Source organism: Cetorhinus maximus, chromosome 10 (assembly GCF_964194155.1).
Source record: "Cetorhinus maximus chromosome 10, sCetMax3.hap1.1, whole genome shotgun sequence".
In the NCBI taxonomy this organism is placed as follows: Eukaryota; Metazoa; Chordata; class Chondrichthyes; order Lamniformes; family Cetorhinidae; genus Cetorhinus; species Cetorhinus maximus.
The window spans coordinates 7,941,309-7,966,748 of record NC_135888.1 but is presented as its reverse complement, the minus strand read 5'-3'; the positions used below and the strand labels follow the sequence as shown (position 1 = coordinate 7,966,748).

At 45.0% G+C, this 25,440-nt stretch overlaps 1 protein-coding gene across 7 annotated transcripts in view; it reads right to left on the bottom strand.

Annotated features, from left to right (window-relative positions):
• LOC144685431 (pre-B-cell leukemia transcription factor 3) overlaps positions 1-25,440 on the bottom strand; it is a 222,692-nt gene that overhangs the window by 29,540 nt on the left and 167,712 nt on the right. For all 7 annotated transcript variants that reach the window (XR_013577727.1, XM_078549918.1, XM_078549914.1 and 4 more), the window contains one exon: positions 13,379-13,569. Coding sequence is in view for 6 of the 7 variants with exons in the window: in XM_078549918.1 (XP_078406044.1) it covers positions 13,379-13,569 (191 nt within the window). In the remaining variant the exon portion in view is untranslated. The remainder of the gene's footprint in view (positions 1-13,378; positions 13,570-25,440) is intronic.

The following is a 25,440-nucleotide window of genomic DNA, read 5'->3' as shown; positions in this document are numbered from 1 at the left end:
CCTGCTATCCTCAATAACATCCCTCAACCAATAACACCAAAACATACTAACTGGTTATTTAACTCATTTCTGCCTAGGTGACTTTGCTGTGCATAACATTTACCTGAAAAAAAAATCACAGACTATGCTTTGAAAGTAATTAGTTGGGTGTTAAGGACTTTGGCATGTCCTGAATGCATGAAAAGTGCTATATAAGTACATGTTTTGATCTTTGATGAGTTATGTTTAAAACTGTGTGTTTGATGTTCATGGGTTTTGGAAATTATTTTTAACTCAATTTTAACTCGATGGCTTTTCTTCAATTTAGAGAAGTTCACTAGTATTCAGATCCATTTTTGGCACCTACTGCTCTCAACATAATATGTTTAATTTGTTTTGTACGTCACACACACACACATTTCTTGGGCATCAGCATTCCATGGCATGTAGTCCTGCCTGTAAACCACTAGATGAAGCTTCATAAATTCAAGAAACTTCAGATAAACTAGTAATATTTAAAACTGTCTCTTTGGCAGTATATAACTTATTTTTTTATGATTCTATTTTTGAAATATTGGTCACATCTGAACTGGAACATGCACCCTCAAGTAGAAAGTTCCTTTTGCTGGTCAACTCAGACACTTTGCACTTCTCATGGGCAGTCTATATGGTCATTATTATTTTTGAGATTCTAGTTGAAATGAGTGGGTGATTTTTCATTTCTTCTTTCCCTCTTTTATTCAAAGAAAATTATTTTAATATATTATTTTAAAATAAACAGTGAAAACACTAATGCTGCATGTTTTCCAAAAAATAACCCAAAGTTCTTGTACACAGGAAATAATTTGCTGAAAAAAATACTTAAACTGGACATAAGTGCTCAGGTATAAAAATACAAGAAATAATCAGGAGATAATATATTTATAATAAATACATTTTAGTGTTTAGATTCTGTAACGGAATGATTAGTCTGCAATGTAGTAATGGTGCTGTGTTTTTTACTGTAACATAGTCATTATGCACTGTGCAAAGCTAGCTTTAGAGATTGCAGTTTTAGTGTTTAATGCTGCATTTACGCTGTAACTCCTGGTCTCAGACTATTGGCTTTAATATCAGTGCCTATTTACACTGCCTGGCTGGAACTCCAATTCTCCTGCCCGGGAGAGAATTTGGTGCATGCTTGGTTACACGCCTGCACCAAGCTCCTCTCCAAGGAGTTAAAATTTAAATGTTCAGAGAGTGCGGATGCAAGTGAACATTTAAATTAACTCCAGATAGGTTTATGAAGTGCCCCAGGGATTCAAGAACTCTCCAGGGAACTTTTTAAACCCATTCTGGCACCACAATGGAATTTCAAGGCATGCACCCTAAAATATCAACCTGAAATCGACTTCACTGCAGAAGTAATATAAACATAAGAATTCATCTCAATTGTATAAATAATCTAAAAAAAAAACACGCCATTAAAGTACACTTAAGAAATGTAAACTTTAATTAGTTTGTGAATTGTTTAGATTGCTGTCAACTTTTGTGTAATCAGGCCACCTGGCTAATTGATGTCTGAAACTTCACCATTTCTGTTGTCACATATTCAGTTCGAGTACATGGGCAGAACTTTTCATCCTGCAGGCGGGCACGTGCCCGACGAGGGAAAAATTCTGCCCTATGTGACAATTACTAACTTCTTTCTCACATATTTGTGAGGTAATAGAGCTGTGTTTCAAAATGTTCAACATCCAAATTGTTCGCATTTACTAAGATCTGCAAAGCTTGAAGGAACAAATTGCAATGAAACATGTTCATCAGGATTAACATTTTAAAATCACTGCACAATTTCCACAGCTATTTACTTCACTCCAAAATTACAAAAACTAATTCAAAAAGAAGAAAGTATTGAAAATCAGTGGATCAGGAATGATAGTCTTCTAAGAATATTCCTCACTCTCAACTTGTCAACAACTTTCCTCACTTTTTAAACACACTGGCCTATCTTCCACTTCAAGCTGAATTTTCAGAAGAAACTAAGGACATAAAATTGAATATCAAGTTTGGTGACATTATATTAGAGCATTTTAAATTTATTTTTGGAAAAAATATTCCTTCAGAAACAATGGGGCCAAGAAATGCAGTTCCAGCCTCCCCAGAAAAGGATCAGCACGCTGGAAGAGTGCCAAGGTTGCAGGGGTGCCATTTCAGCAGCTTGCAAAGAATTGCTGGCATATTGAAGGAACAATTCCTTGTTTGGAGGTGTGTGGCAGTTTAAGGAAATAGCACCCAGCAGGACAGAGCCAACAACAATTGAGGGCAAAATAATCCAAAAATATATCATTAAGACAAATCCTATCAGAAGATCAGGAGCACGCAAGAAACAGTTAAACGTTATTCTGAAACCCTCACTTACTGCTCTCAAATGCAATGTGCACTGAGTAACTGGAGTGCTTCTCACACTCCTGCATTATGGTGAGCTGGTTACAGCAGTAATGGGGCCAAAAATAAGTCTTCACTCTCACTCTGCCAAGCTTCAGCCCTGACAGATATCAGGCAACAAGTCAGAGCAGTGTGTAAAGGGTGACACACAAAGCATAAATGGGCAGGAGGAGCAGGGGTGGAAGATAACAAGGAAGATCTTGCTGATTGGAGAGTCGGCTGAACAGTCTCATGTTTCAGATCTCTCGAACCTTGTTTCCAACAGGATTCACAGGACAACTTGCATTTATAAAATGCTTTATTGTAAAAAAAATCCCACAGCACCTCATAGGAGCGTAATAAGATAAAAATCAACACCTAGCCAGAGAAGAAGCTAATTGGGCAGGTGACTAAAGCTTGGACAGAGAACTAACTTTAAGGAGTGCAGTAAATGAGGAGAGAGAAGTGAAGAGATGTAGAGGTTTCAGGAGGGAATGCTACAGTTTACAGCCTAGACAACTGAAGACAAAGCTGCCAGTGCTGGGGCAAAGGAAGTGGGGGATAGACAAGAGTCAGAAGTTGGTGGAACAGAGAGTTCTTGCAGGATTATAGGGCTGTATAAGGTTAACAGATAGAGAGGTGCGAGACCATGGAGTTATTTAAACACAATGATGAGAATTTTAAAATTCAGGCATTGGTGAACCAGGAGCCATTGAAGATCAGTGAACACAGGGGTGATGTGTGACTGGGTCTTTGGATTAGCATACAGGCAGTTCTAGATAAACTTAAATTTATGGAGCATAGATTAAGGAAGGTTGGTCAGGAGAGCATTGCAATAGTTGGATCTGAAGGCAACAAAGATATTAACTGGATTTCAACAGATGAAATGAAGTGGGGGCAGAGACAGGTGCTATGATGGAAGTGGTTTTTGCAATGGAAAGGATATAGGAACATAAGAACGGGAGCAGGTCATTAACCCTTTGAGACTGTTCCTGATTCAATTAGATTTTGGCTGGTATTGGGTTGGAAACTCAGCTCAAAATCAAACAGGTTGCTGAGGTTGGAAAAGTCTGATTCATCCTGAGAACAAGGAACAGGTCAGGAACAGCATGGAATCAGTGGTGAGGGAATGGAGTTTGAGGCAGAGGGCAAAGACAATACTTTGGGTCTTCTCAATGTTTAATTGGAGGAAACTATAGATTATCCGGGACTGTATATCAAACAAGCAGTCTTACAACAGAGGGCTGAAAGCGGAGGTGGTGATATAGAGCTGGGTGTCTTCAGTGAACATGTGGAACCTGACATCATGGCCGGGATTTTCTGTGCCTGCCGGCGTCAGGCGTGTTCAGTGGCGTGAGCGGACAATATGGTGCGATCGGTTTCATGACAACGTGAAACTAGTTCGTGATCGTCCACTCAGCCCGCACTCAGGAGCGTAATAAGATAAAAATCAACACCAAGCCAGAGAAGAAGCTATTTGGACAGGTGAGTAAAGCTTGGACAGAGAACTAACTTTAAGGAGTGCAGTAAATGAGGAGAGAGAAGTGAAGAGATGTAGAGGTTTCAGGCGGGCCATGTTCTCCACCATCGGACGTCGGAAACCTCATTGTAATACATCAGCATATCATTATTAGGCCTGCCGCCAGAATTGTCTCCCCACCGCTGGATCTTCCACCCACATCAGTGGGAAAACACGCCAATATGTTTCACAACAGCACATAAGCAACGTGCATCTGGCGAGCCATACTTCGTTCAGGACTTCAAGGCTTATTTGCCTGCTTTGCTTCAGTCAGCACTCACAGTTATCAGCACCAGGCTTCACAGACAGCACCACCACTTTTAGAGGGGTACACAGGCAGGTCCCTACCTACCAGACCAGCCATAAGGCTTTTCAATGGCTGCAGGGCTAGAGCTTCCTTGGAGAAGGGGGAGAAGGCCTCAGGCAAGGGAAAAGGCTACAGGACGCATACTGTACTAGGGAAGGAGGGTACCTCAGGGTGTGTGTGGGGGCACATGTTGATCTGTGTAAGTGGCCTCAAGATGGCAAGGGCTGAGGAAGCAGTCTCCAGAGAAGATGAGGACAGATGGACATGTGAGAGTATGTGTGTGAGAATGGGTGGTGATGTTCCTTGAGTTGGCAGTGAGTGAGATGCCAGTAAATGTGTGATGGGCTTGAGTGTGTGAGATTAGAGTGATGAGATGGTTGCCTTATCCTGGCTGCATGAGATCATTCATCCTCTATCTGCATTAGTGGGTAGAATGTGGGAGACCAGCCCAGAATGTGTTGATCATCCTTGTAGGATGCCAGATGTAAAGGTGCAGGAGCAGAAAGAGAAGCCATTGCAATAATTCTCTGGCTACAATTAAATAGATAAGAACAGCACCAGGTGAGAACAGTTCCACTCAGCTGGATGACAGTGGAGAGGCACTGGAGGAGGATGTTGTGGTTAGCCATGTCAAAGGCTGCAAACAAGTTGAGAACAACCAGGAAGAAAAGTTTACCTTTGTCACAATCACATTGGATGTAATATGTGACTTTGAAGACAGCTGTTTTGTTACAGTGGCGGGATGGAATGCTGATTGGAGGGATTCAACCGTGGAAGTTCCGGGAAAGATGGAAATGGATTTGGGAGGCAACAACACATTCATGCACTTTGGACAGGAAAGGGAGGTTGGACATAGGATTGTAGTTTGCGAGGATTGTAGGAGCAAGGGTTGAAATTTTGAGGAGAGGGGTGATGAAGGCAGATTTAAGGGAGAAATGGGCAACACCTGAAGAGAGAGAACCAATTACAATATCAGCAAACATAGGGGCTAGGAGGGGAAGTTGGGTAATCAGCAGTTTATTGAAAAAGGAAAAAAAATCAAAATCCACTGAGAAATAAATATTTTTTTGAATTCTTTCATAACTGCTTGGCTCTTTAAATCAAATTCTAACAATGGTAGACATCCATTTGAACAAACATGATGCAAGTTCAGCATTAATGAGAAAATAATGATAGGAGATAGGCCCATAGGGGTAACTTTAACCTAATTCATTGAGCAGGAAACCCATGGGATCAGATGGAATACCATCAGTAAACTGAATGGAGAGTAAAATTGGTTGGGATGTGCAAACAGTGTTGCACCTAATCCCATCAGTTTCTTGACCAGCAGGTTAGGTTAAAATTGTCAGAATGATGTCAACACATCATTTCCACCTCACTTTCAATGCTGGCTTGAAATGTTGATGAAAAATTGGGCAGGTGTAAAATTGGGCAAGGATTTTACATAGTGGATCCCTGCCCCATTTACGGAATGCCCACTGAAAGTCGCATGGTAAAGGCAGGAAAATTCAGGCTACCGGGGCCAATTCCTAACAACTGCATTTTCATACATAACCTAAAGGAGGATTGCAATTCCTCTGAAAATATTTGTTTTTTCCATAATTAACAACTTGCTAACAAAATTACATCTCAAAAATTGTGTGCTTCAAAACTATGTGCCCATGATTTTGTTTATTAATTATGGAAATGAACAGGCATTCTTCAATTTTTTTGTTAAAAGAGCATTTTCAATCTTTGGTCTCAAATAACAGGAAATTGATAACAAATCTCCACATGCAATATGGATCTGCTGTTGATTCAGTCCTTGTTTAGCCATTTTCTCATTTCTGTTTTCTAGATTGTGGCAGAGTGACATTCACACATTACACTCCAGCACATAAGTGTTAAAAGTAAAGCTGAATTCTGTCTAGGCTGGCTCTCGACTGCAATCTCAAAAGTCTGCACCTGTAGAATTGGTTGTGACTTTTGGACATAGGGCATAGGTGAAAGTGTTGGCACAACATTAGCATTAACACATGTCCCCCCAATAAATCATAAGGGAGACACATGTGCTAGGCAAGCCACAATACATTTTCACATTGATGTCGGAACATAGCAATAGGACTAGGCCATTCGGCCCATCGAGCCTGATCGCCATTCAATCAGATCATGGCTGATCATCTACTTCAATGCCACTTTCCCATGCTACCTCCATATCTCTTGATGCCATTAGTGTCCAGAGATCTATCGATTTCTGTCTTGAACATGCTCAACGATTGAGCTTCCACAGCCTTCTGGGGTGAGGAATTCCAAAGACTCACCACCCTCTGAGTGAAGAAATTCCTCCTCATCTTAGTCTTAAATGGCCTATCTCTTATTCTGAGACTGTCCCCTCTGGTTCTAGACGCACCAGCCAGGGGAAATATCCTATCTACATCTACCCTGTCATGCCCTGTAAGAATTTTGTAAGTTTCAACGAGATCACCTCTTATTCTTCGAAATTCTAGAGAATACAGGCCCTGTTTCCTCAAACTCTCCTCATAAGACAATTTCGTCATCCCATGGTTTAGTCTGATGAACTTCCGTTGCACTCCCTCCATGGCAAGTACATCCTTCCTTAGATAAGACAACCGGAACTGTACACAATATTCCAGGTGCGGTCTCACCAATAGCAGCAAGGCATCTTTACTCCTGTGCTCAATTTCCCTTGCAATGAAGGCCAACATACCACTTTCCTTCCTAATTGCTCACTGCACCTGCATGCTAGCTTTTAGTGACTCATGAACAAGGATGCCCAGGTCCCTTTGGACATCAACTCTTCCTAATCTCTCACCATTTAAGAAATACTTTGCCTTTCTGTTTTTTCTACCAAAGTGGATAACTTCACACTATTCACGTTATATTCCATCTGCCATGTTCTTGCCCATTCACTTAACCTGTCCAAATCCCCTTGAAGCCTCTTTGCATCCTCCTCACAACTTACATTCCCACCTAGTTTTGTCATCAGAAAATTTTGAAATATTACATTTGGTCCCCACATCCAAATCATTTATAGTATATAGACTGTGAACAGCTGTGGCCCCAGCACTGATCCTTGCGGTGCCACACAAGTAAAAGCCTGCCATCCTGAAAATGACTTGTTTATTCCTACTCTCTGTTTTATGTCTGTTAACCAATTCGCAATCCATACCAGTATATTACCCCCAATCCAATGTGCTCTATTTTTTTTCACCCCATGTGGGATCTTATCAAAAGCCTTCTGAAAATCCAAATACACCACATCCACTGGTTCTACTTTATCTATGCTACCAGTAACATCCTCAAAAAACTCCAACACTGTATCATACTATAATGTTAAGCTGCAATCCTACTCAGAATATTTTGTGGCCAAATACCAAAGCCCCTTAGAAAGACCGAGTAAAAACCAGCACTTGGTTGTTGCCGGCCTCAGTAAATCTGCTTGGTTTATCTTTGGGCCTGACATCGGCTACATAGCATCAGTACGTTAACTGCATATCAATTTGGGGATAATTGTATTTAAGTGCTGGACATTAATTGGGGATGCACCTGTGCTCAGTTATTACAGCAGAATAAAAGTTTGGATGTCGGTTGGAAGTGCACGATATGTAATGTAGTCTCTATAAATAATAGCTTGTAAGCGTAGAAAGACTCCACTCCAGTTCTATCCTTCACTGCCTCGGCCATCTGAATTCGAACACAGTGGGGAGAATTTTCCCCATGTCGGGCGGGCCGTGCGGGAACGAGCGCAGACCCGATCGCCACCCACGATCGGGTCCGTGTCGCCATTTTACGCAGGAGGGCCAATTAAGGCCCACCCAGGCCGTCAGGTCCAATGGCGACCCAGCGGCCTGTTTAAATGAAGGCATGGCAGCCTTTGCAAGGCTGCTCAGAAGGGCCGGGAGAAGAGCACACCAGATGGGCAATGTGCCTGACGCAAGTCCGGAGGGTAGGCCATCGGGGCGGGGCAGGCCAGGCCGGAGGGTAGGCCATCGGGGCGGGGCAGGCCGGAGGGTAGGCCATCGGGCAGGCCAGGCCGGAGGGTGGGCCATCGGGGCAGGCCAGGCCGGAGGGTAGGCCATTGGGGCAGGCCAGGCCGGAGGGTAGGCCATCGGGGCAGGCCAGGCCGGAGGGTAGGCCATCGGGGCAGGCCAGGCCGGAGGGTAGGCCAGCGGGGCAGGCCAGGCCGGAGGGTGGGCCAGCAGGGCAGGCCAGGACGGAGGGTGGGCCAGCGGGGCAGGCCAGGCCGGAGGGTGGGTCAGCGGGGCACTGTGCCCCTAATTTTTCTGATGAGTGCCTAGCTGCCCTCCTGGAGGAGGTGGCAACACACCGGGAAGTCCGTCTTCCGAGGGATGGGAGGCAGAGGCCTCTTCACCTGACCAAGCGTGCGTGGGAGGAGGTGGCCGAGAATGTTAGCTCCCATAATGTGGTGTGGCGCACATGCGTCCAGTGCCACAAAAGATTCAACGATCTCCTGCGCTCGGAAAGGCTGAGCACCATGTTGCCTCAGGTAACTTAATGCAGCCGTCACCCTTTACCCCCAGCACCCAGCAGCAACCCCCCTCCCCCCCGCTTCCTCACCCCCTCCCCCCTGGCAACTCTGAGTACAGTAATGGCATTGAATCCTTCACGGCACGTATCCCTCGCTGAGTGTGCCAGCAGATATTGCCCATGCCCAGTTAACCCTGAGAGGGTTGAGCTAGGATGTGTTCTGAATCTGCAGCATGTGTGACACTGACACATAGAGTCAGAATGGGGTTGAAAGTCAAGGGTCTGCACCTATGCAGAGTGCTGGAACCCCGATGCATGTCAAAGTCAGGGTGCTAACATGCTGGGAGGAGAGTTTCCAATTGGCGGGGCACCAATCCATCTGCTGGTCTTTGTGCTCCACATGCTTGTGCCTCCTTGCTTAGCAAAGTTACACCTTGTGGTGCCACATGTGAAGGAAGCAGCATTTGGGCAATGGAGGTGGTGGGGGTCAGTCCTGGCTTGTTTGGATGAGTGTTCGGCAGCTGCGAGGTGACGAAGAGCTGGAGTCCTGCAATGTCCCGCTCTGGCTGGGTTGGCAGGGATGCGATGGGAATTCAGGTTCAGGCTGGACTAATTAATGCTCTTCTTTCCTTTTCAGGAGAAGACTGTGCATAATGCTTCTGAACGAATGCGGACTGGCGGAGGGCAGACCCAGTTGGCCATCCTAACGGCTTACGAGCAGCAGGCCATGGATCTAGAGAGGCGCCATGCCCCCAGGTCCACTGGTGGTGGTGGTGGTGGGGCTGGGGTGCGACGGGGAGGTCACCATGTGTGTCATAGAAGCCATGGCACTGCTGAATGCTCAGTGATTGAAGTTAGCAACATGGGTTTACCATTGATTATGGAATGATGGGCACATAATGATCCAGGGGAGTAGCATGCAAGTTGACATCGTCTGCACTGTAACTAATCAAATGTCCTTTTTCTTCCTTTCAGCATCACCAGAGCAGGGCTGGGAGGAGGAAGCAAAGGGCCCACCTCTCACCCCTGAAGCCCCAGAGCAAATCCACTCACCAGTGTCACACCATCTCAGCCAGGCAGGCATCAGCGCGGATACTAGCATCTCGGTGGGAATTGGATATTTGGCTAGTGTCCCAGGGAATGGCGGTGAGGGCACTTCACACTCGCTTGAGGTGCGGGCAGAGATAGAGTGCCCAGGGCTCCACCAATCGGAAGACTGCTGGGGACCAGGCACATGCTTGGTTGGTGGCCGATCTGCCTCTGGCCGTGAGGCAGCGAACGCTGGAAGTGCAGCAGAGTATGCAGGACAATCTGGAGGAGATACATGAGGCAATGCGTGGCATAGTGCCCGTGCTCGAGGAGTCCACGCGGAGCATCACCGCTGTAAAGAGCCTCATGGCTGAGCACCATGCTTCCTCCATGGAGAGAGTGGCGACTCTTGTGGAGAGGCTATTCCAGGAGACCAATCAGGGCATCCTGGGGTTGCGCTCGGACCTGCAAGCCCTCACAGTGGCATTGGCCTCAACTGTTCAGTACCAGTGTGGGAGATGGTTTGGGCACCAGGTATCCCTGCTCGGTGCCCATCCAGCTAGAGGAGAGCAGGGAGGTCCGAAGCGACTTCACATTGGCACAGCAGCTGCCTGTCGTTTCTGCGGGCTCCTCTCAGGGCGCTCCGGATGAGGGCAGCAGCTCCTCTGCCCCTCTGCCAATGACCGTGGCCCTGATGAGGCTACAGTGACTGGGGAGAAGCCAGCTGTGGAACTGGCCGCTCCCTCCCAGGTGGGGCCATCAAATGCTCCACGGGCCAGAAGATGTCCGCCAAGGTCATCAAGGCCAACAGGACAGCACAGTGAGCAGGCTGTCTCAAGTGCCAATGCCAGCGAGGGGACAACATCTAGACGTGGCACCCGTAAGCGTAAATTTAAGGCACCTTAGGCACACCACGGATTTCTCACTGGTGCTTTTATGTTGGCCCATAGTTCTTTCTGGAAGACTTGGTGTGATGTCCAACACCATATTTTTTTTGCTTTATGAAGTTACATTTGTTCACTCAATAAATTTTGACATGTTGCCATGCCTCAGGGTGATTCCTTACTTCTGCAAGTGGACGGGAACCCATGATGTTATGAGTGAGTTGTTTGACATTGAGCTTTATTGACAAGGGCCTTAGTTAATGTTAGTATCCAGGCTGATTTAGCACTCAGGTATCGAGTGTGGAGCCTGCAGCCCTGGCGTGTGTTGAAGGTCCATCTGTGGTGGGCTAGCTGAAGGTTATTTGGATTAAAGCCTCCTGGGTGTCCCTGCCTCCCTGGAGAATGCCCGGGTCAGCGTCTATCCCCTCAGCGTTCTCCTGTGCGTGCTCATCCTCGGACTCATTACTGGACTCATCGTGTGCATCCGGAGCAACTGCGTCTATGTCTTCCTCGTCCACTGCGTCGCCCCTTTCCAGCGCCAGATTGTGGAGAGCACAGCATACAACCACTATCAGTGACACATGATCTGGGGGGTATTGGAGTGCGCCCCCTGAACGGTCCAGGCATCGGAAGCGCATCTTGAGAAGATCAATGGTTCTCTCCACCACAGCCATGGTGGAGGCGTGGCTCCTATTGTACCGCTGCTCAGCCTCTGTTCTTGGATGGCGGAGAGGCTTCATGAGCCACCTTTTGATGGGGATAGCCCTTGTCGCCCAGCAGTCATCCATCCAGCCATGCTGGAGCACTGAAAAGCCTTGGCACCTGGGAGTGTCTGAGTATGTAAACGTACTGGGAGCTGCCTGGGTACCTTGCACAGACTTGTAGAATCAGCATCCTGTGATCACACACTATCTGCACGTTCATGGAGTGGACAAAGGCACTGGGCTCACCTGCTGGCGCCTTGATGGCCACATGTGTACAGTCTATAGCATCCTGGACATGGGGGGAAGCCAGCAATCGATGCAAAGCCTCTGGCTCACTGTGTCTGGCTGGCCTGTTCCCAGTGGTAGAGGATGAAAGTCAATGCACGCCTGAATAGAGGCTTGACACAAGTGTGGACAGCTGATTGGGAGACTCCACAGAGATCACCGACCGACCCCTGGAAAGAGCCGGAGGCATAGAAGTTGAGGGCAGCTGTGGACCTTTAGAGCCACTGGCATGGGGTGCCCACCCACACAGTTTGCAGAGATCTCAGGGCCTACCATCTGACAGATGGAGGTGACTGTCTCCCTTGAGAGATGGAGCCTCCTTTGGCACTGGACCTCAGACATATTGAGGTAGCTGCTTTGCTGCCTGTAAACCCTGGCAGCAGGATAGTGGTGTCTTCTGCGGCCCCTTCCACCTTGCACTTCCTGTTGGCCCTGCACCCTTTGTGCCTGCGCCTCTCCTCCCAAAGGTGGCTCCCTTGGAGGGTGAATGCGGACTCCTGGCCTCCTTCCCCTTCTCGCCCTCCCTTCCTCCTCAGAGGATGTGCCTCCAGTGAACAGTTCAGCACCCATTCCCAAGCTAAGGGAAGGCTTCCTGAAAGCTGCAAGCCTTACAGAACTGTAGAGTCCTGACCAAAGCTTTTACTTCCGTCCAAGCAGCTGGTTTGAGTTTTGAAGTCTTCCTGCTCACACAGGCAAGTATAAGTAACTTTCACAATTAAATACCTGAAAGATCACATTCGCGACCCCACTCACCCCTCTTATCCCGCCCATGGATAAGGTTTATACAAATGTCTCCTAACCACCTGCCCATTGCGCCCATGTAACGTCCTGAAGATCGCATGGGCTGCGAAAAATCAAATTCAATTGCTGCCTCAAGGGCCTTAACTGGCCCATTAATTGATGGTGGGCGCGCATCCGAACTTATAGCGCCTGCCTTCCCAAATATTGCGATGGCGCACAGTGACGTCAGGACGCACGCCCGATGTCACCGCGAGTCATTTTACGTGTCAGCGTGCGGGGGCCAACGGGAAAATTCTGCCCAGTGCGTCAAGAACCGGTGGTGCTGGCATGGTATAACAGACCTTCTGACTGTCAAATAATTCCTCTTATAACTGCAAAGGCAAAGTTTACTTTCTTTTAGTACAGTAATTAGTTAATAATGCCTTTCGGATTTAAAATAGTATCTTAGGTGCAATACAGCTTTAATTGTTATTTTGTTATTAAGCAAATTAAAAATTCATCTCAAACTAAATTTGATTAGCAAGGCCTTTAGAATCCCAAGATCCTGTGTTACAGAAAAAGTAATCCTGCCACAGCACTCCATCTCCATTTGTCACATCATTCGTGGGCCTCTACTTATGGAAAGCAGTCTTACCGTATCTTGGGTGCCACACAAATAAATTTATTTTAAGGTTAGATGAATCCCTTTAAAAGTATATTCATCATTTCTCTGCTCTTGCACTGAAACCATGCTGTTCTGTTCCCTTTGCTCAGGAATGAAGTTCAGTCCAGCCCAATGGTTTCTCCATAGATACCAATGTGCATCTCCAGGAAGAAACCGAGCGTGATTAATACATGAAGGAATTCATTCAATGTGCAGCTTTCCATCCCATCTTTATTGTACAAAGTCTAGAACCTACATCTTCACTAGGGTTGGCCAGGTAGGGATGGGTGGGGGGGGGGGGGGGGGGAGTCCAGACATAATGTTAAGTGGGAACTCTGAACCCTCATAGTCAAGGATCCAAATACAGCACATTTTTATAAGTAAGAACTGTACCTGGCATCAAGAAATCGTGACCGCAGGATCATGACTGCTTCACATGTGCTCTGCTTTAGCTGCATTTGAATCGAACTGAACTTTCGATGGATGATGCTGACCATCCTTTCAATTTCCTTTGGTGAAATTGGACGTGTCCGGCTCTGTTCTCGTAGAAGGTTCATCACGTGTGTAGTGAACTCATTACATGCCTACAACAAAAAAAGAGTGCAAGTTGAACGATTGCTTCAATTTCCTTGCTAGAATATATCAAGTATTGCTCCACAATGTTTCCATTTGTTATGAAGGGATTTAAAATAGGACCATGACACTTTCCCCTGTATTGAGAGAACAGTATGGAAATGTGAAAACGTTGTTAGGATCCTTGTTCTTCCTGATACATACAAATGACCTTGGTGTTCAGGGCACAGTTTCAAAATTTGAGGAGGATACAAAACTTGGAAGTATTATGAACTGTGAGGAGGATAGTGCAGAACTTCAAAAGGACATAGACAGATTGGTGGAATGGGCAGACAAATGGCAGAAGAAATTTAATGCAGAGAAGTGTGAAGCGATTCATTTTGGTAGAATGTGGAGAGACAATGTAAACTAAAGGGTACAATTCTAAAAGTAGGTGTAGGAGCAGAGGCACCTGGGAGCATATGTGCATAAATCATTAAAGGTGGCAGAACAGGTTGAGAGGACAGTTAATAAAGCGTACAGCGTCCTAGGCTTCATTAAGAGGGGCGTAGAGTACAAAATTAAGGAATTTATGTTAAACACTGGTTCAAACTCAACTGAAGAATTGCATCCAGTTTAGTGCACCACATTTTAGAAAGGATGTGAAGGCATTAAGAGAGAGTGCAAAGGAAATTCACGAGAATGGTTCCAGGGAATGAGGAACTTCAGTTGCGTATATTGATTGGAGAAATTGGGACTGTTTTCCTTGGAGAAGAAGTGGTTGAGAGGCTGTTTGATAGAGGTATACAAAATATGAGGGGTCTGGACAGAGTAGATAGGGATATCCTTCCCACTGGCGGAAGGGTTGAGAATCAGAAGGCACAGATTTATGGTAATTGGCAAAAGAAGCAATGGCGACATGAGGAAAAACTTTTTCACACAGCAAGTGGTTAGAATCTGGAATGAGCTGCCTAAGAGTATGGCGGAGGCACATTCAATCAAGGTACTCGAGAGGGAACTGGATTAATGTCTGAAAAGGAAGAGTGTGCAGGGCTATGGGGAGATGGTGGGGGAATGACAGTAAGTGAACAGCTCCTTCAGAGAGCCAACACAGACATAATGGGCCGAATAGCCTCCTTCTGTGCTATAACCATTCTGTGATTCATTGTGGGAAAATGGCAGACACTGCTTTTCCTGTTTACTATGGCTCAGAATCACGCTCATACATGTTTTCTAGTTTTTTCACACATCTGCCCTCCTTAATTCAAAGCTACTTAATTCATATTATTTGGTGAGTTAATTTTTAGCACTAAATTCACATCTTGCCAAATTACTTCAATTATTTAATTCAAATTAGATCATTCCATTTTCTAGTTTTAAGTCACTTCAAATTATCAGGACATAGACAGTATTTCCATGCAGCAAAGTGCCAAATAAAATCATTCACAATGGCCATTTGTAATATTAACATAAATGAATGAGAAGTAGAGCTTTGTGAGGTACCATGTACTTTTAGTTTCAGGTCATCACATAAATGCCACAGAAACCATTGAGCTGTTTTAAGATCATTTTACTGTGTATAAAATGGTAGCTGTAAAGCCAAATGTAAGGATTCCAAGAAAAAAAGAAATGAGCTATTCCAAATATAGCCAACACAATTTTTCTTTATTCCTTCTGATCTTAGAATAACACCAAGCATGGAAAGCTTCAAAACCGTAAAGGCTACCAGAGTGGATGCCGGTAAATGATACAACCAATTTTGTACATTATCACAAATATACATGACAGGGGAGTACACATGCTGTGTGCTGTAGTCAGAAGTTGCAGTAGCCTAAGGATACTAGAGTGTTTGTTGGGATACTAAATTTCAAACTCAGCACAATTATGATCCTAATAAAGTATAAGAGTTCACTCAAACAGCAACAATTTCCACAAGGCGAAAGGGTGTTGAAGCTATTCTATTGCGCCCTGCAGTAAGTTAGGGATAGCATGGTTCAGCGAGCTCTTACAATCTTATGATTCAAGCTATAGTTCAACATACCTTATTTAGGAGACCTAAATCTTTCAGCACTTTCAGATGGCGATTCTGCAAATTTACTGTTCTATCTGCCAGCTGATAAAATGACCCTGTTTACAATACTGAGCAGTTTCACCAGCATAGGAGGCAAAACAGAGATCAGAAAATTTGACCTAAGTCCCTGGATATTGTTGCTAATGTACATACATTTAAAAGAAACATAGGGAGTCAAACTGGACTTCAAAGGGCACAATACAGGCAGTCACAGATAGGCCACTGTTTTATACTCCACCTGATTTTCCATTTCATTGACTTCCAAATTGAAATTCACCCCCAGATTTACAAAAGATTTCTTTTTAGGCAGCTGGGTATCTGCATGTGGAAACCCATCTCCATGTTTAAGACTCTTCAGCCAAACTACTGAGAAATCCACATGAACAGCGTACTTGTTTGCCCAATATGAAGTTCATACTTCCTCCCGCACAAATAGAGCTTGGTGATCCCAAGCATGTGCGTGGCTGCTGTTGAAGTTAACCAGCTAAAACCACAAAACCTGCCAGCACAAAGTTCTGATATGCTTCCCACTAATGTCTGGCTAGTACCACCCCACCCATTAGGTGATACTTTTAGATTTCACCAAAGCCAAGTGGAAAGAATCATGCCCCAAATTCCATGTCAATTTTATGTGCCTCATGCCTGATCAGTCAGTGACAATGCCCTACAGTACTCCATACCTACCTAACTCAGATTTACACATTACCATAGTTGTCAGAAGTTTTAATTAGTTTCAATCTACCATGGCAAGATGTGCAATCCTGGGGGCAGTTTGACCCCAAAGAAGTGATACTTAACTCCCCTTTAAGTCATTATCTATGAAAAATGGACTGGCCATTGTTGCCATAGTTTATGCTGAAAGGACAGTGAAGTCAGAAGTTGAATTGGGTGCATCAAATTGGTTTTTGTTTTGATTTAATTATTCAAGGTAGCAAAAGAAGCTGAATTATGTATTCACTCAGCTGCTATTTCCTACTATAAACAAGATTTGCTGGAAATGTACTGTTTTATATTTACAAACAGGGCAGTTAAGGAGGTCATGAAGTTGGTATATTATACTTAATCTGGATAGCAGATACTAGTGGATCAAAGAACAATTAATAAATCAACATTTAGAGTGGTGAATGAGAGATTATGGATCACACAAGCACAGATTTGCAAGACCTATCACACACAAAACAGAGGCGGTTTCTCAAAATAAAGGGCAATCTCCTGAAAAATTACATACATGTAAACACTGAAGACTATTTTGAATATGGTTAGTCAAATTTCATAAACCTGTATTAAATGAGCTTATCTCTGAATGCAAATTGTGATTTGCTATTGGGCATTTTACCAACATTCTCAGACACATGCAACACTCCTTTACACCAGCAATTCATGTATGATTAATTAGAATATCTCATTTATACAGTGTGCACTTTAGCTCATTACTCTAAGTAAAATTTGTTAAGTATTTACATTTAGATAATTAAAGTCTGGTTACACCCTTAAGAAACATGTATGCACTTCAGGCAAAAGCTTTTGTGACTACTTACAGTAAATTACCAATTTAATTTACATCATTGCCTGCCTCAACATAGTTTCATCGACGCTACATTTTGTACTAAGGGGGCCAGCTGCAAATCAGATAGCACATGCCATTTAAGGAGTCAGGCTTCTGACTTAATTTTTTCTAACACTCCCTCAGATTTAAAAAGAAATATATCATCAGTTAGTATGGCAGCATTTATTCACCACTGACAGACTCATAAGACAACTTCTCCCTCACATGGTGAGCTCCCCAGCTTGGGTAAGCCAACTCTAGGTGAGTGAAGGGACTCCCGAGAGAAATGGAGTAAAGTTAGAGGCTGAGTCCGCTAAGAATGCTATTGCTTAATCCTTGAGAATTGGTTTAAGAGCAGATAGAAGAGTATTTTTGGTGGACCAATTGGTAAATACACAACCTGATGTTGACCTAAGCCAAATAGGCCAGGAAGCTCACAGGTATGATTTCTAGGCTGCACTGAGTTTGCTGATCACAGGTACGGTGGCAATTAGAGTACGACAGTTGGGTTCATCACCATCAGGGTTGCTGCTTTCTGATTTGTATCCTGTAACCCTACTTGAAAGTGTGTGTGTTTAAGGGCGTAGGTCGAAGGTACAAATCGATGATACCTGAGAACCTGGTGGTGGGGGAGGGGATTTTGAGAGGGTCTGTACTGAGGAGCCACCACCTCTCCCACCCCTTGGATCTGCCAGCTGGCAAACCAAAGGCCACCTGCCGGTAACGTGTGGGTGGGGAAGGCCCTGGCAGGGTCCTGCAGGTGGCAAGGGCAGAGGCCAGGACAGCAAGGGCTTGTGGGGCCCAGAGGACAACTTGTCTGTAGGCTGCTGCTTTCTCCATAACAAATTTTACTGAGTGAAATTGGCTGCAGCAGATGCCCGGCCCTATTTAGTATGCCTTTGGATCCTAACACAATTTAGGATCCCAATTATCATGTATTAATGAAGCCCCCATCTGCATCAGCCCTTGCCATCTTAAAAAAGAGCTCAGTTAAAATGATGATCAGCAAGAATGGAGTAAGAACAGGCTGTGTTCTTGGAGGTAATTTTATTCCCACCGGGCGGGATGAGTGAGTTAAAATTATTCCCCCTCTCCTTGAGTTCGTAGAAGTTGAATGGCCAATTACATGATGCAGTGGAAAGTTGCCAATGTTCACAGAACCATAATCCAGCATGAACCTGAGAGTGAGGAAAAGAATAGTCATGTGGCCTTTTGCCTAGGATACCTGCTCAGCCTTCTAGTGTTGGATTGCTGTGCAACAAATGTAACATACCTACAGACAAATACAGGTGGGAAAAGGCACCTTTGTATTTCATACGCAGACCACGCTACTGCTTTTAAAAAAATGCCACTAGAAAAGTAAGTGGATACCACTGGGACCTCATGCTGTCAGATTTCCAGAGGTCACCCTTAGGAGAGTACCTTTGATGGCAGAAGGACTGCATATATGTCATCAATGGCACTCCATCAACCCAATGTACATAATGTGGAATGGAAAGGGGTGGAGCCAACAACAGAAAATGCATAAATTATCTCCATGAATAAAAATACTGTTTATGAATAAAGTACTATACAGGATGCAATTTTAAAAACACAAAATGAAAGATTTCATGAGACCACCTTGTATCTTAAAGTTCCCTTATCCTAATCTATTTTCCCCTGAAATGTAAATAGAATGTTGTCCAACCTGGCGCATGAGGTTTGATATCCACTGGTGCTTTTTTTGAAGCAAAACGCAGCACAGCACAAAATTCAACAAGTTTAGCAGCTGGAAATTGTTCCCCATGTTCAATTGTTTAAAAAAAACTACATTGTAACATAGAGGCAGAAGTTTTCTGCTACTTGGTATCATTGTGTAATTTGTACTGAAGGAAGGATTAGATTTGGCACCAAGGATGATGCGAAATCTCATGGTTTTATTTTAAAATTTGGGCTGCTATAATTTTTGGGTTCCATCTCACCAGGGGTCAGGATTTTCATTGCTGGAATATTTGAATACATTTTCAAATGTTAGAAGACTGCACTAAGTCCTTTGCTGGTTTCATCTTCAGCACAGTTGGTTGTGACAGGATAAGTGCAAAATCAGAGCTGGGCACTCAAACCTTATTACCAGTACCAATGATAAAAGGGAATACTTTTACTGGACAGAGATACACCCTCTTTTCCTAATGATGTGCACATCACTGTAGAGTTCCCGCCATTCCTGTAGTGACAGGGACAGTCCACAATTCATTTTGTCTTGAATCTTGCAGCTAAGTTGAACTGAATGCTAAATGACTCACCTTCACATGCTACCCTTCTTCACTGTACCTGACCCCAGGTGGCCACGTGGCCCAAGGACTATATATCTAAATTTTTGATGAACTGGTCATTGTTCAGTTCCAGCACAGGTGTTTTAACCTAACCTGGAAACAAAGAACTGGATTGCTGCTTTCATGGCAACATCTTGACCAGTATAACAATGGAAGCCACAACAGCATCAACATTTCTGAATGAGTGGAATCTGCCCGCCTGAAACTATTAATGCTACTGCACACAGTTGTGCTGAACAAAATGCACACAGGATTTGTAAATCAGTCAAATGCAACAGCAGAGGTTCATGGCTGGATGTTCTCATGTATGTTTTTCACAAGGTGTCAATCCTACTATACATATCAAATGGGTTTTAGCAGTACAAGTTTGCAGGAGCTAGCTACAAGCACAATGAGTATGCAATGAGCTAAGTGCACACTGCAAGAGGAATGCCAATGATAAATTAGTGATGCTTGTTACTAAAGCCAAATATAGTACTGTTGGTTTTACAAAAAATCTGAAATGCACTGTAATAGCAAAAACTACATCTGGCTTGGGTGAAGCTAGTTTATAAATACATACACCAAAAATGGGCATCCTTTCAGTTAAAAAATATACTCTACCCTAACTCTAACACCATTAAAAAGGTAGCTGACTAATCCAAAAGGAAGGATTCAAAATGGAGATGAAGAGAAAATTCTGGTGCTTCAATACCAGAGTTTGTTTTAAATTGATGCACAAATTTCTTGCTTTTGTCATGATGACTACTTGTTGTAACATACATTGCCTTGAAATAGATGCAGAAACCTGAAGCAATGACAGACTGAAATAAGTACTAACAATTTTTTCATTACATGACATTTAAAGAAAGCAGTTTTCAAATTAAAAATATCCTTTAAGATGGCAATTATAAAAATGTACATTAATGGGACCAACGAAGCCCTCCAGCTACTAGCAGTTAAATTTTCACACTGGCTATGGTTGCTAGGTAACATTTAAGATAGCAAGCAAAGTTTACACAACCAAGCAGGTTGATGGGAACTCTAATAAGATTTACTTCAATGAAACACTCAGGGTAGTCTGGTATAGCCACCAAAAGGCTGGAAGTTCAAAGGACCTTGTCAGCTTCCATCTTGGGTGGAGAGTGTGGAAAAACTGACCACTGCAGATCATTTGAACTTCATTTCCTGCCAGCAATAACATCAACAGCCTGGACCCCTATTAACTGTGGTAGAATTGACAGTAAGCACAATGAGCGATACAGTCCTGTTCATATTCCTTTTCAGGGGGAAGGGTGAGCCAGTAGAACTATCTCAGAAATGATTCAGATCAATTTTTTTTTTGGTTCTTTGTATTGTTTTCTTGGATATTACCTCTTTGTTCCTGGATCTCTTTCTTTTTAACTCTTTTACTTCATTTCATTTGTAAAATTTGTTATTTTTTTATTAAATTGATATGGTTTCTTGACATCCACAGATCACAGAGAACTTATGGATGAGGAAGGCCATTCAGCCCATTTTTGCTCATATAATATACATTTCCAGCTGTAGGTGTGGATAACAGTCATAAGTAGCTGAATTTTTCCTTTTTCAGCTCACCGCAGTGCTCAACAGTCACCCCCTCTGAAATATGACTGATCAATTCAGCACAGGTTACACCTAGGACTTTCCTGGTTGTTACAGCTCAATACCATGTCATTTGTTCAGTGAGGTAAAAGTGTAGATCTATGGGCAGAATTTTCCAGTCCTGCCAGTGGTGGATTTCATGGCAGGCAGGAGTGGAAAATTCGGAGAAGCGCCAAAAATTGGAATCCTGCCGTCGTGAAATCAAATTGGAGTTTTCCCCTCACCGCTTTCTTGACTGGTGGATGGCGGGCCAGGTTTCCTGCTGATCCGTGTCAGGAACACTATTTGTGTGCTTTACCATGCCATGAATGCTCATTAAAAACACTACTCGGCGGAATCACACTCCCCCTCCAAATTACATGCCATGCCAGTGGGACATTAGACCGGTCTAAATCACGACCGGATATAAGTTGTGTGCAGCTGTCCACCCTCACTTTGCTCATGATTTTGAGGTGAGTGTTAACATTAAAAACCTACCTGCAACAGCACTGCTCTGGTTCCTCAGCAATGCCAATGTGACGCCACACTAGTGGGGGTGTATGGGGTTGGTCTCCTCACAGTGGGTGCCTCTGTGCTCCGAGAAGACAGTGTGTGCTGCGGGTCTCATGCAAGGCAGCACTTAGGAACAGAGACCAGCATTGCAACCAGGGGTGGGGGTGAGGATGACAGAGACATGGGGGTCAATGGGGTTGGAGGGAGGGACGATAACAGGCAGAGGGGAGACCAAGGGTGGAGAGGCTGCAGCCCAACATGGAAGACTAGAACACAGAGGCAGAAGGGGGTGGATGGGAATTGAACTGTATGGACCAGAGGGGATGCACTCAGACTCCAGAATACAAGGGCGGTGGGGTGGAAGGTGGGGTTGTGTTAATGTGGCACATGAGGGGAAAGGTTGCACAGAGACTCATGGTGGGGGCTTGGGGAAGGCAGACTGTGTTGTGATCAGTCATGAAGGAACAGGAAAACTCATTGAAAGACAGCCATAGTCCCTGGTCTGGGGCCAAGAGGTTGGACTGAGAGATTAAAGGCAGTCCTGGAGCTTTGTGCACCTCATAGTCAGGGTGAGAGATTAAAGGCAGTTCTTGGGCTCTGTGGGTCATGCTACAGGGCTATGCATGGCATGTATGTTGTAGTCGCGCTCCGGGTTAGGCAAAGGCTGTGTGCTCAATTGGAATAAGCCACAGCTTGGTGTGCAGGGCGTGTTCACTGTCTAACAGTCAGTGACGATGGGGTTGTCTGGCTCAGTACTGGGTTGCAGATGGAGAAAAGGAAATAAAGAGGGGGGCATTCAAAGCTCTCTTAGGGGGGTCCTCCTCTGTATGTGACCATGCACACAGCCTCAAGATGGGGAGGGGTGAGGTCCACATAGGACATGGGAACATCAACAGTGATGGGTTCAGCAGGGAGGGTTGGAATGTCCACCACAATAACAATGGGATCCAGGGTTGGGGGCGGGGGAAGAGGCTGGGGAATAACCAGAGGGTGGTCTATCTGCACATTGTGAGGGACCTGCACACTGACAGGGGGTTGGGTTGAAGCTGGTATCAAAATAAAAATGCAGCACCACCATCTTGAAACCCCAAAGTTATTACGCTGTTTAAAATTGAAGCTGGAAAAGAATCTGCACGGGAGGGGTCTGAAGTAGTGTGGGAGGAGCCCACGGCTGCACTAAGGGGCCCTTTTAGGGGACACCTTCAAACTGCTTAGAGCCACAACATTGAAATAGAGTCAGAGCTGAGAGAAAAGACTTACTTGAGAAGTTGCAATTGGAACTACTGCCTTTTGGTGCACTTTAACGAGAGACTGCAGGAGTCATTGGTTTCATATTAAAGTTGAGTATTAACAGAGAAGTATGTGACAATGGAAAATGCAGCCATCCGTTAAGGAAGCACAGCTGCTGGATATCTGCCAGATCATCAATGAAAGCCTCTAATGTGCTTTCTTCAATTGGCATGGATAACGGGCCAAAGGGTGTCCAGTCATTGCTGAAGTGCAAGTTGAGCTTAATCAGCATACCAGATCAGAGATCGCAGGAGTGCCTTTGATAAGGTGGTACACTTCATGAATGTGTCCAAGCCTCTTCCAACCTCTGTGAGATAGAGGTGTCAAATATCAGGGTTGGCATCTTGGTCACCTAGGTGGATGAGGTTACGCCGCAGCTGCAAGGCTGCATCAGTGAAAAGCCTGTACCGCAGATGCAGCTCTAGGGCATGACATTGGCTTTCTGCTTGCGAGTTGGAGGTCTATTATATTTGTCCAGTATTCATTAATCTGTTAAATCTATCAGTCCACAGGGAGAAGGAGGATTGAATAATGGAGCCTGTGCTCAATGATGGCAGTGATCGATTGAGGAATAAAGGGCCTGGCGCTGCCTAGCGCAGCTTTGCAAGGAGGCCTGGCCTGAGGTCCATGGTCCAGGGAAGTCCCAGCAAGACCCAGAAGATGAGGGGGTTAAACCCATCCAATGAAGGCAACTCGGCTGACCAAGGGTCTACCAAAGAAGACTTTCATATCTGAGGGTGAGCAAAAGATAATGCCACGCACGTCAGCGCTTGTCAAGAGATGTGGTGGATCATATCTGCCACATTCTGCAGGAGGATCTAACACCCCATGGACTGGGTGGGTAGCCCCTGCCAGCGCCCCTGAAGATTACTACCGTGCTCAATTTTTTGCCTTCGGATCATTCCAGGAATCCACAGGGGACCTATGCAACATCTCACAGTCCTCAACACATAAATATATCGAGGAGGTGACAGATACCCTCTACAGTAAGGCTCATCATTACTTTAAGTTCACACTCGATGAAGCTAGCCAGGCTGCTAGATTTCTGGGGTTTGCAGCTATCTCAGGCTTCCCTAGAGTTCAGGGTGCAATCAGTTGCACACATGTGGCTTTGAGAATTCCCTGGCAACAGCCCCTGCTGTTCATTAACAGGAAACGTTCAACTGGTGTGCGATCATCAGGAGCACATCATGCACATTTATACCAGGTACCTGGGAGTTCCCATGGCTCACACATCCTGAGTCACTTCCAGGTGCCTCAAATATTCAAAGGGTCGTAGCGATTACAAGGCTGGCTTCTTATGGATAAAGGATACCACTCAAACGATGGCTCATGTCACCCGTGCATCATCCTCAGAGTGCCTCTGAAGAGAGGTACAACGCAGCACATAGCTCAACACGATCCCATCATTAAGCAGACCACTGGCATTCTGAAGATGCGCTTCTGATGTCTGGACCACTCAGGTGGGCTCTGCAATACTCTCCACATGGTCTGTTGCACCCTTCACAACTTGGCGTTTCAAAACGGGATTCCTTGTCAGAGGAGACATAGAGGAGGCTGAAGCTCCTCAGACGATGAAGAGCAAGAAGGGCAGGAACCTGAAGAGAGAGATGAGGGTCAGCTTCCATATGAGAACGCCATCGAAGAAACACGACGTGGAAGATGTGCCCACGCCACACTGATAGGAGGAGTAAGGTCCAGGCAACGGGACACGGCCACAGTCCTTCTGTCCCTTACTGCCATGCCAGTGCACTGAAAGGCCTTAACAACCTGTAACATTGAGAGCAAGTTCAGCATTCAGACTTGCATCTTCAACCCTCATGATTCACCAGGCTCTAATCTTTCAAAAAGTCAGCAGCGAGCCGGCATCCGTGTGCTCTGGGAAGTGAAAGTCAGCACAAGCACTGCATCAAGTGACTTGATGCAGTCATTGCCACCTTAATGGGAAACTTTTAGCGCACACTGAGATACGCGCTTTGGTTGGAGAGACCATCATGGCTGCCGGTCTTGTGCTTTGGTACTACCAATGAGGACAGCCATCTCATTTTGAGAAACAATTACAGCTAAACCTCCAAGGCTTTTGAGCACATCTAACTCCATGTTGTCTTGTAAAGAGTAGGGGTTACTAATGCATTTTGCAAACACTTCCAGTAAAGAGTGTGACACATCTCCCTGACATAACACATGGGTCGAGTAACTAGCACAACTCACCTATGCATCACCTGAATGTGAGGCTCACAAAGGGAGGTGATCACTGAATGGGAGCATGGCTCACCTTCGCAATAAGGGAGCACATAGATGAATATGCACGACTCTTTCAAATGATAAGACCATTCTCATGAACAGCAAATGTATTTACAAAGGTGCATGATATATACGGTGATTGAACACCCATGACCCAGAAATGATGTCAAAGTTTCTTAATTTTTCTAACCCTGTCGCAACATCCAGGTGCATCCCTGACATCCACAGCAGAGGTGGAAGCAGCCTGTTGACTGCTACGCCCTGTTATCTTTGATGAGTTTGACAGGGTGTCCTCTAGAGGGCCGAGACCTGCTGGGCTCCAGCCTGCTTTGGGTGTCCTGCT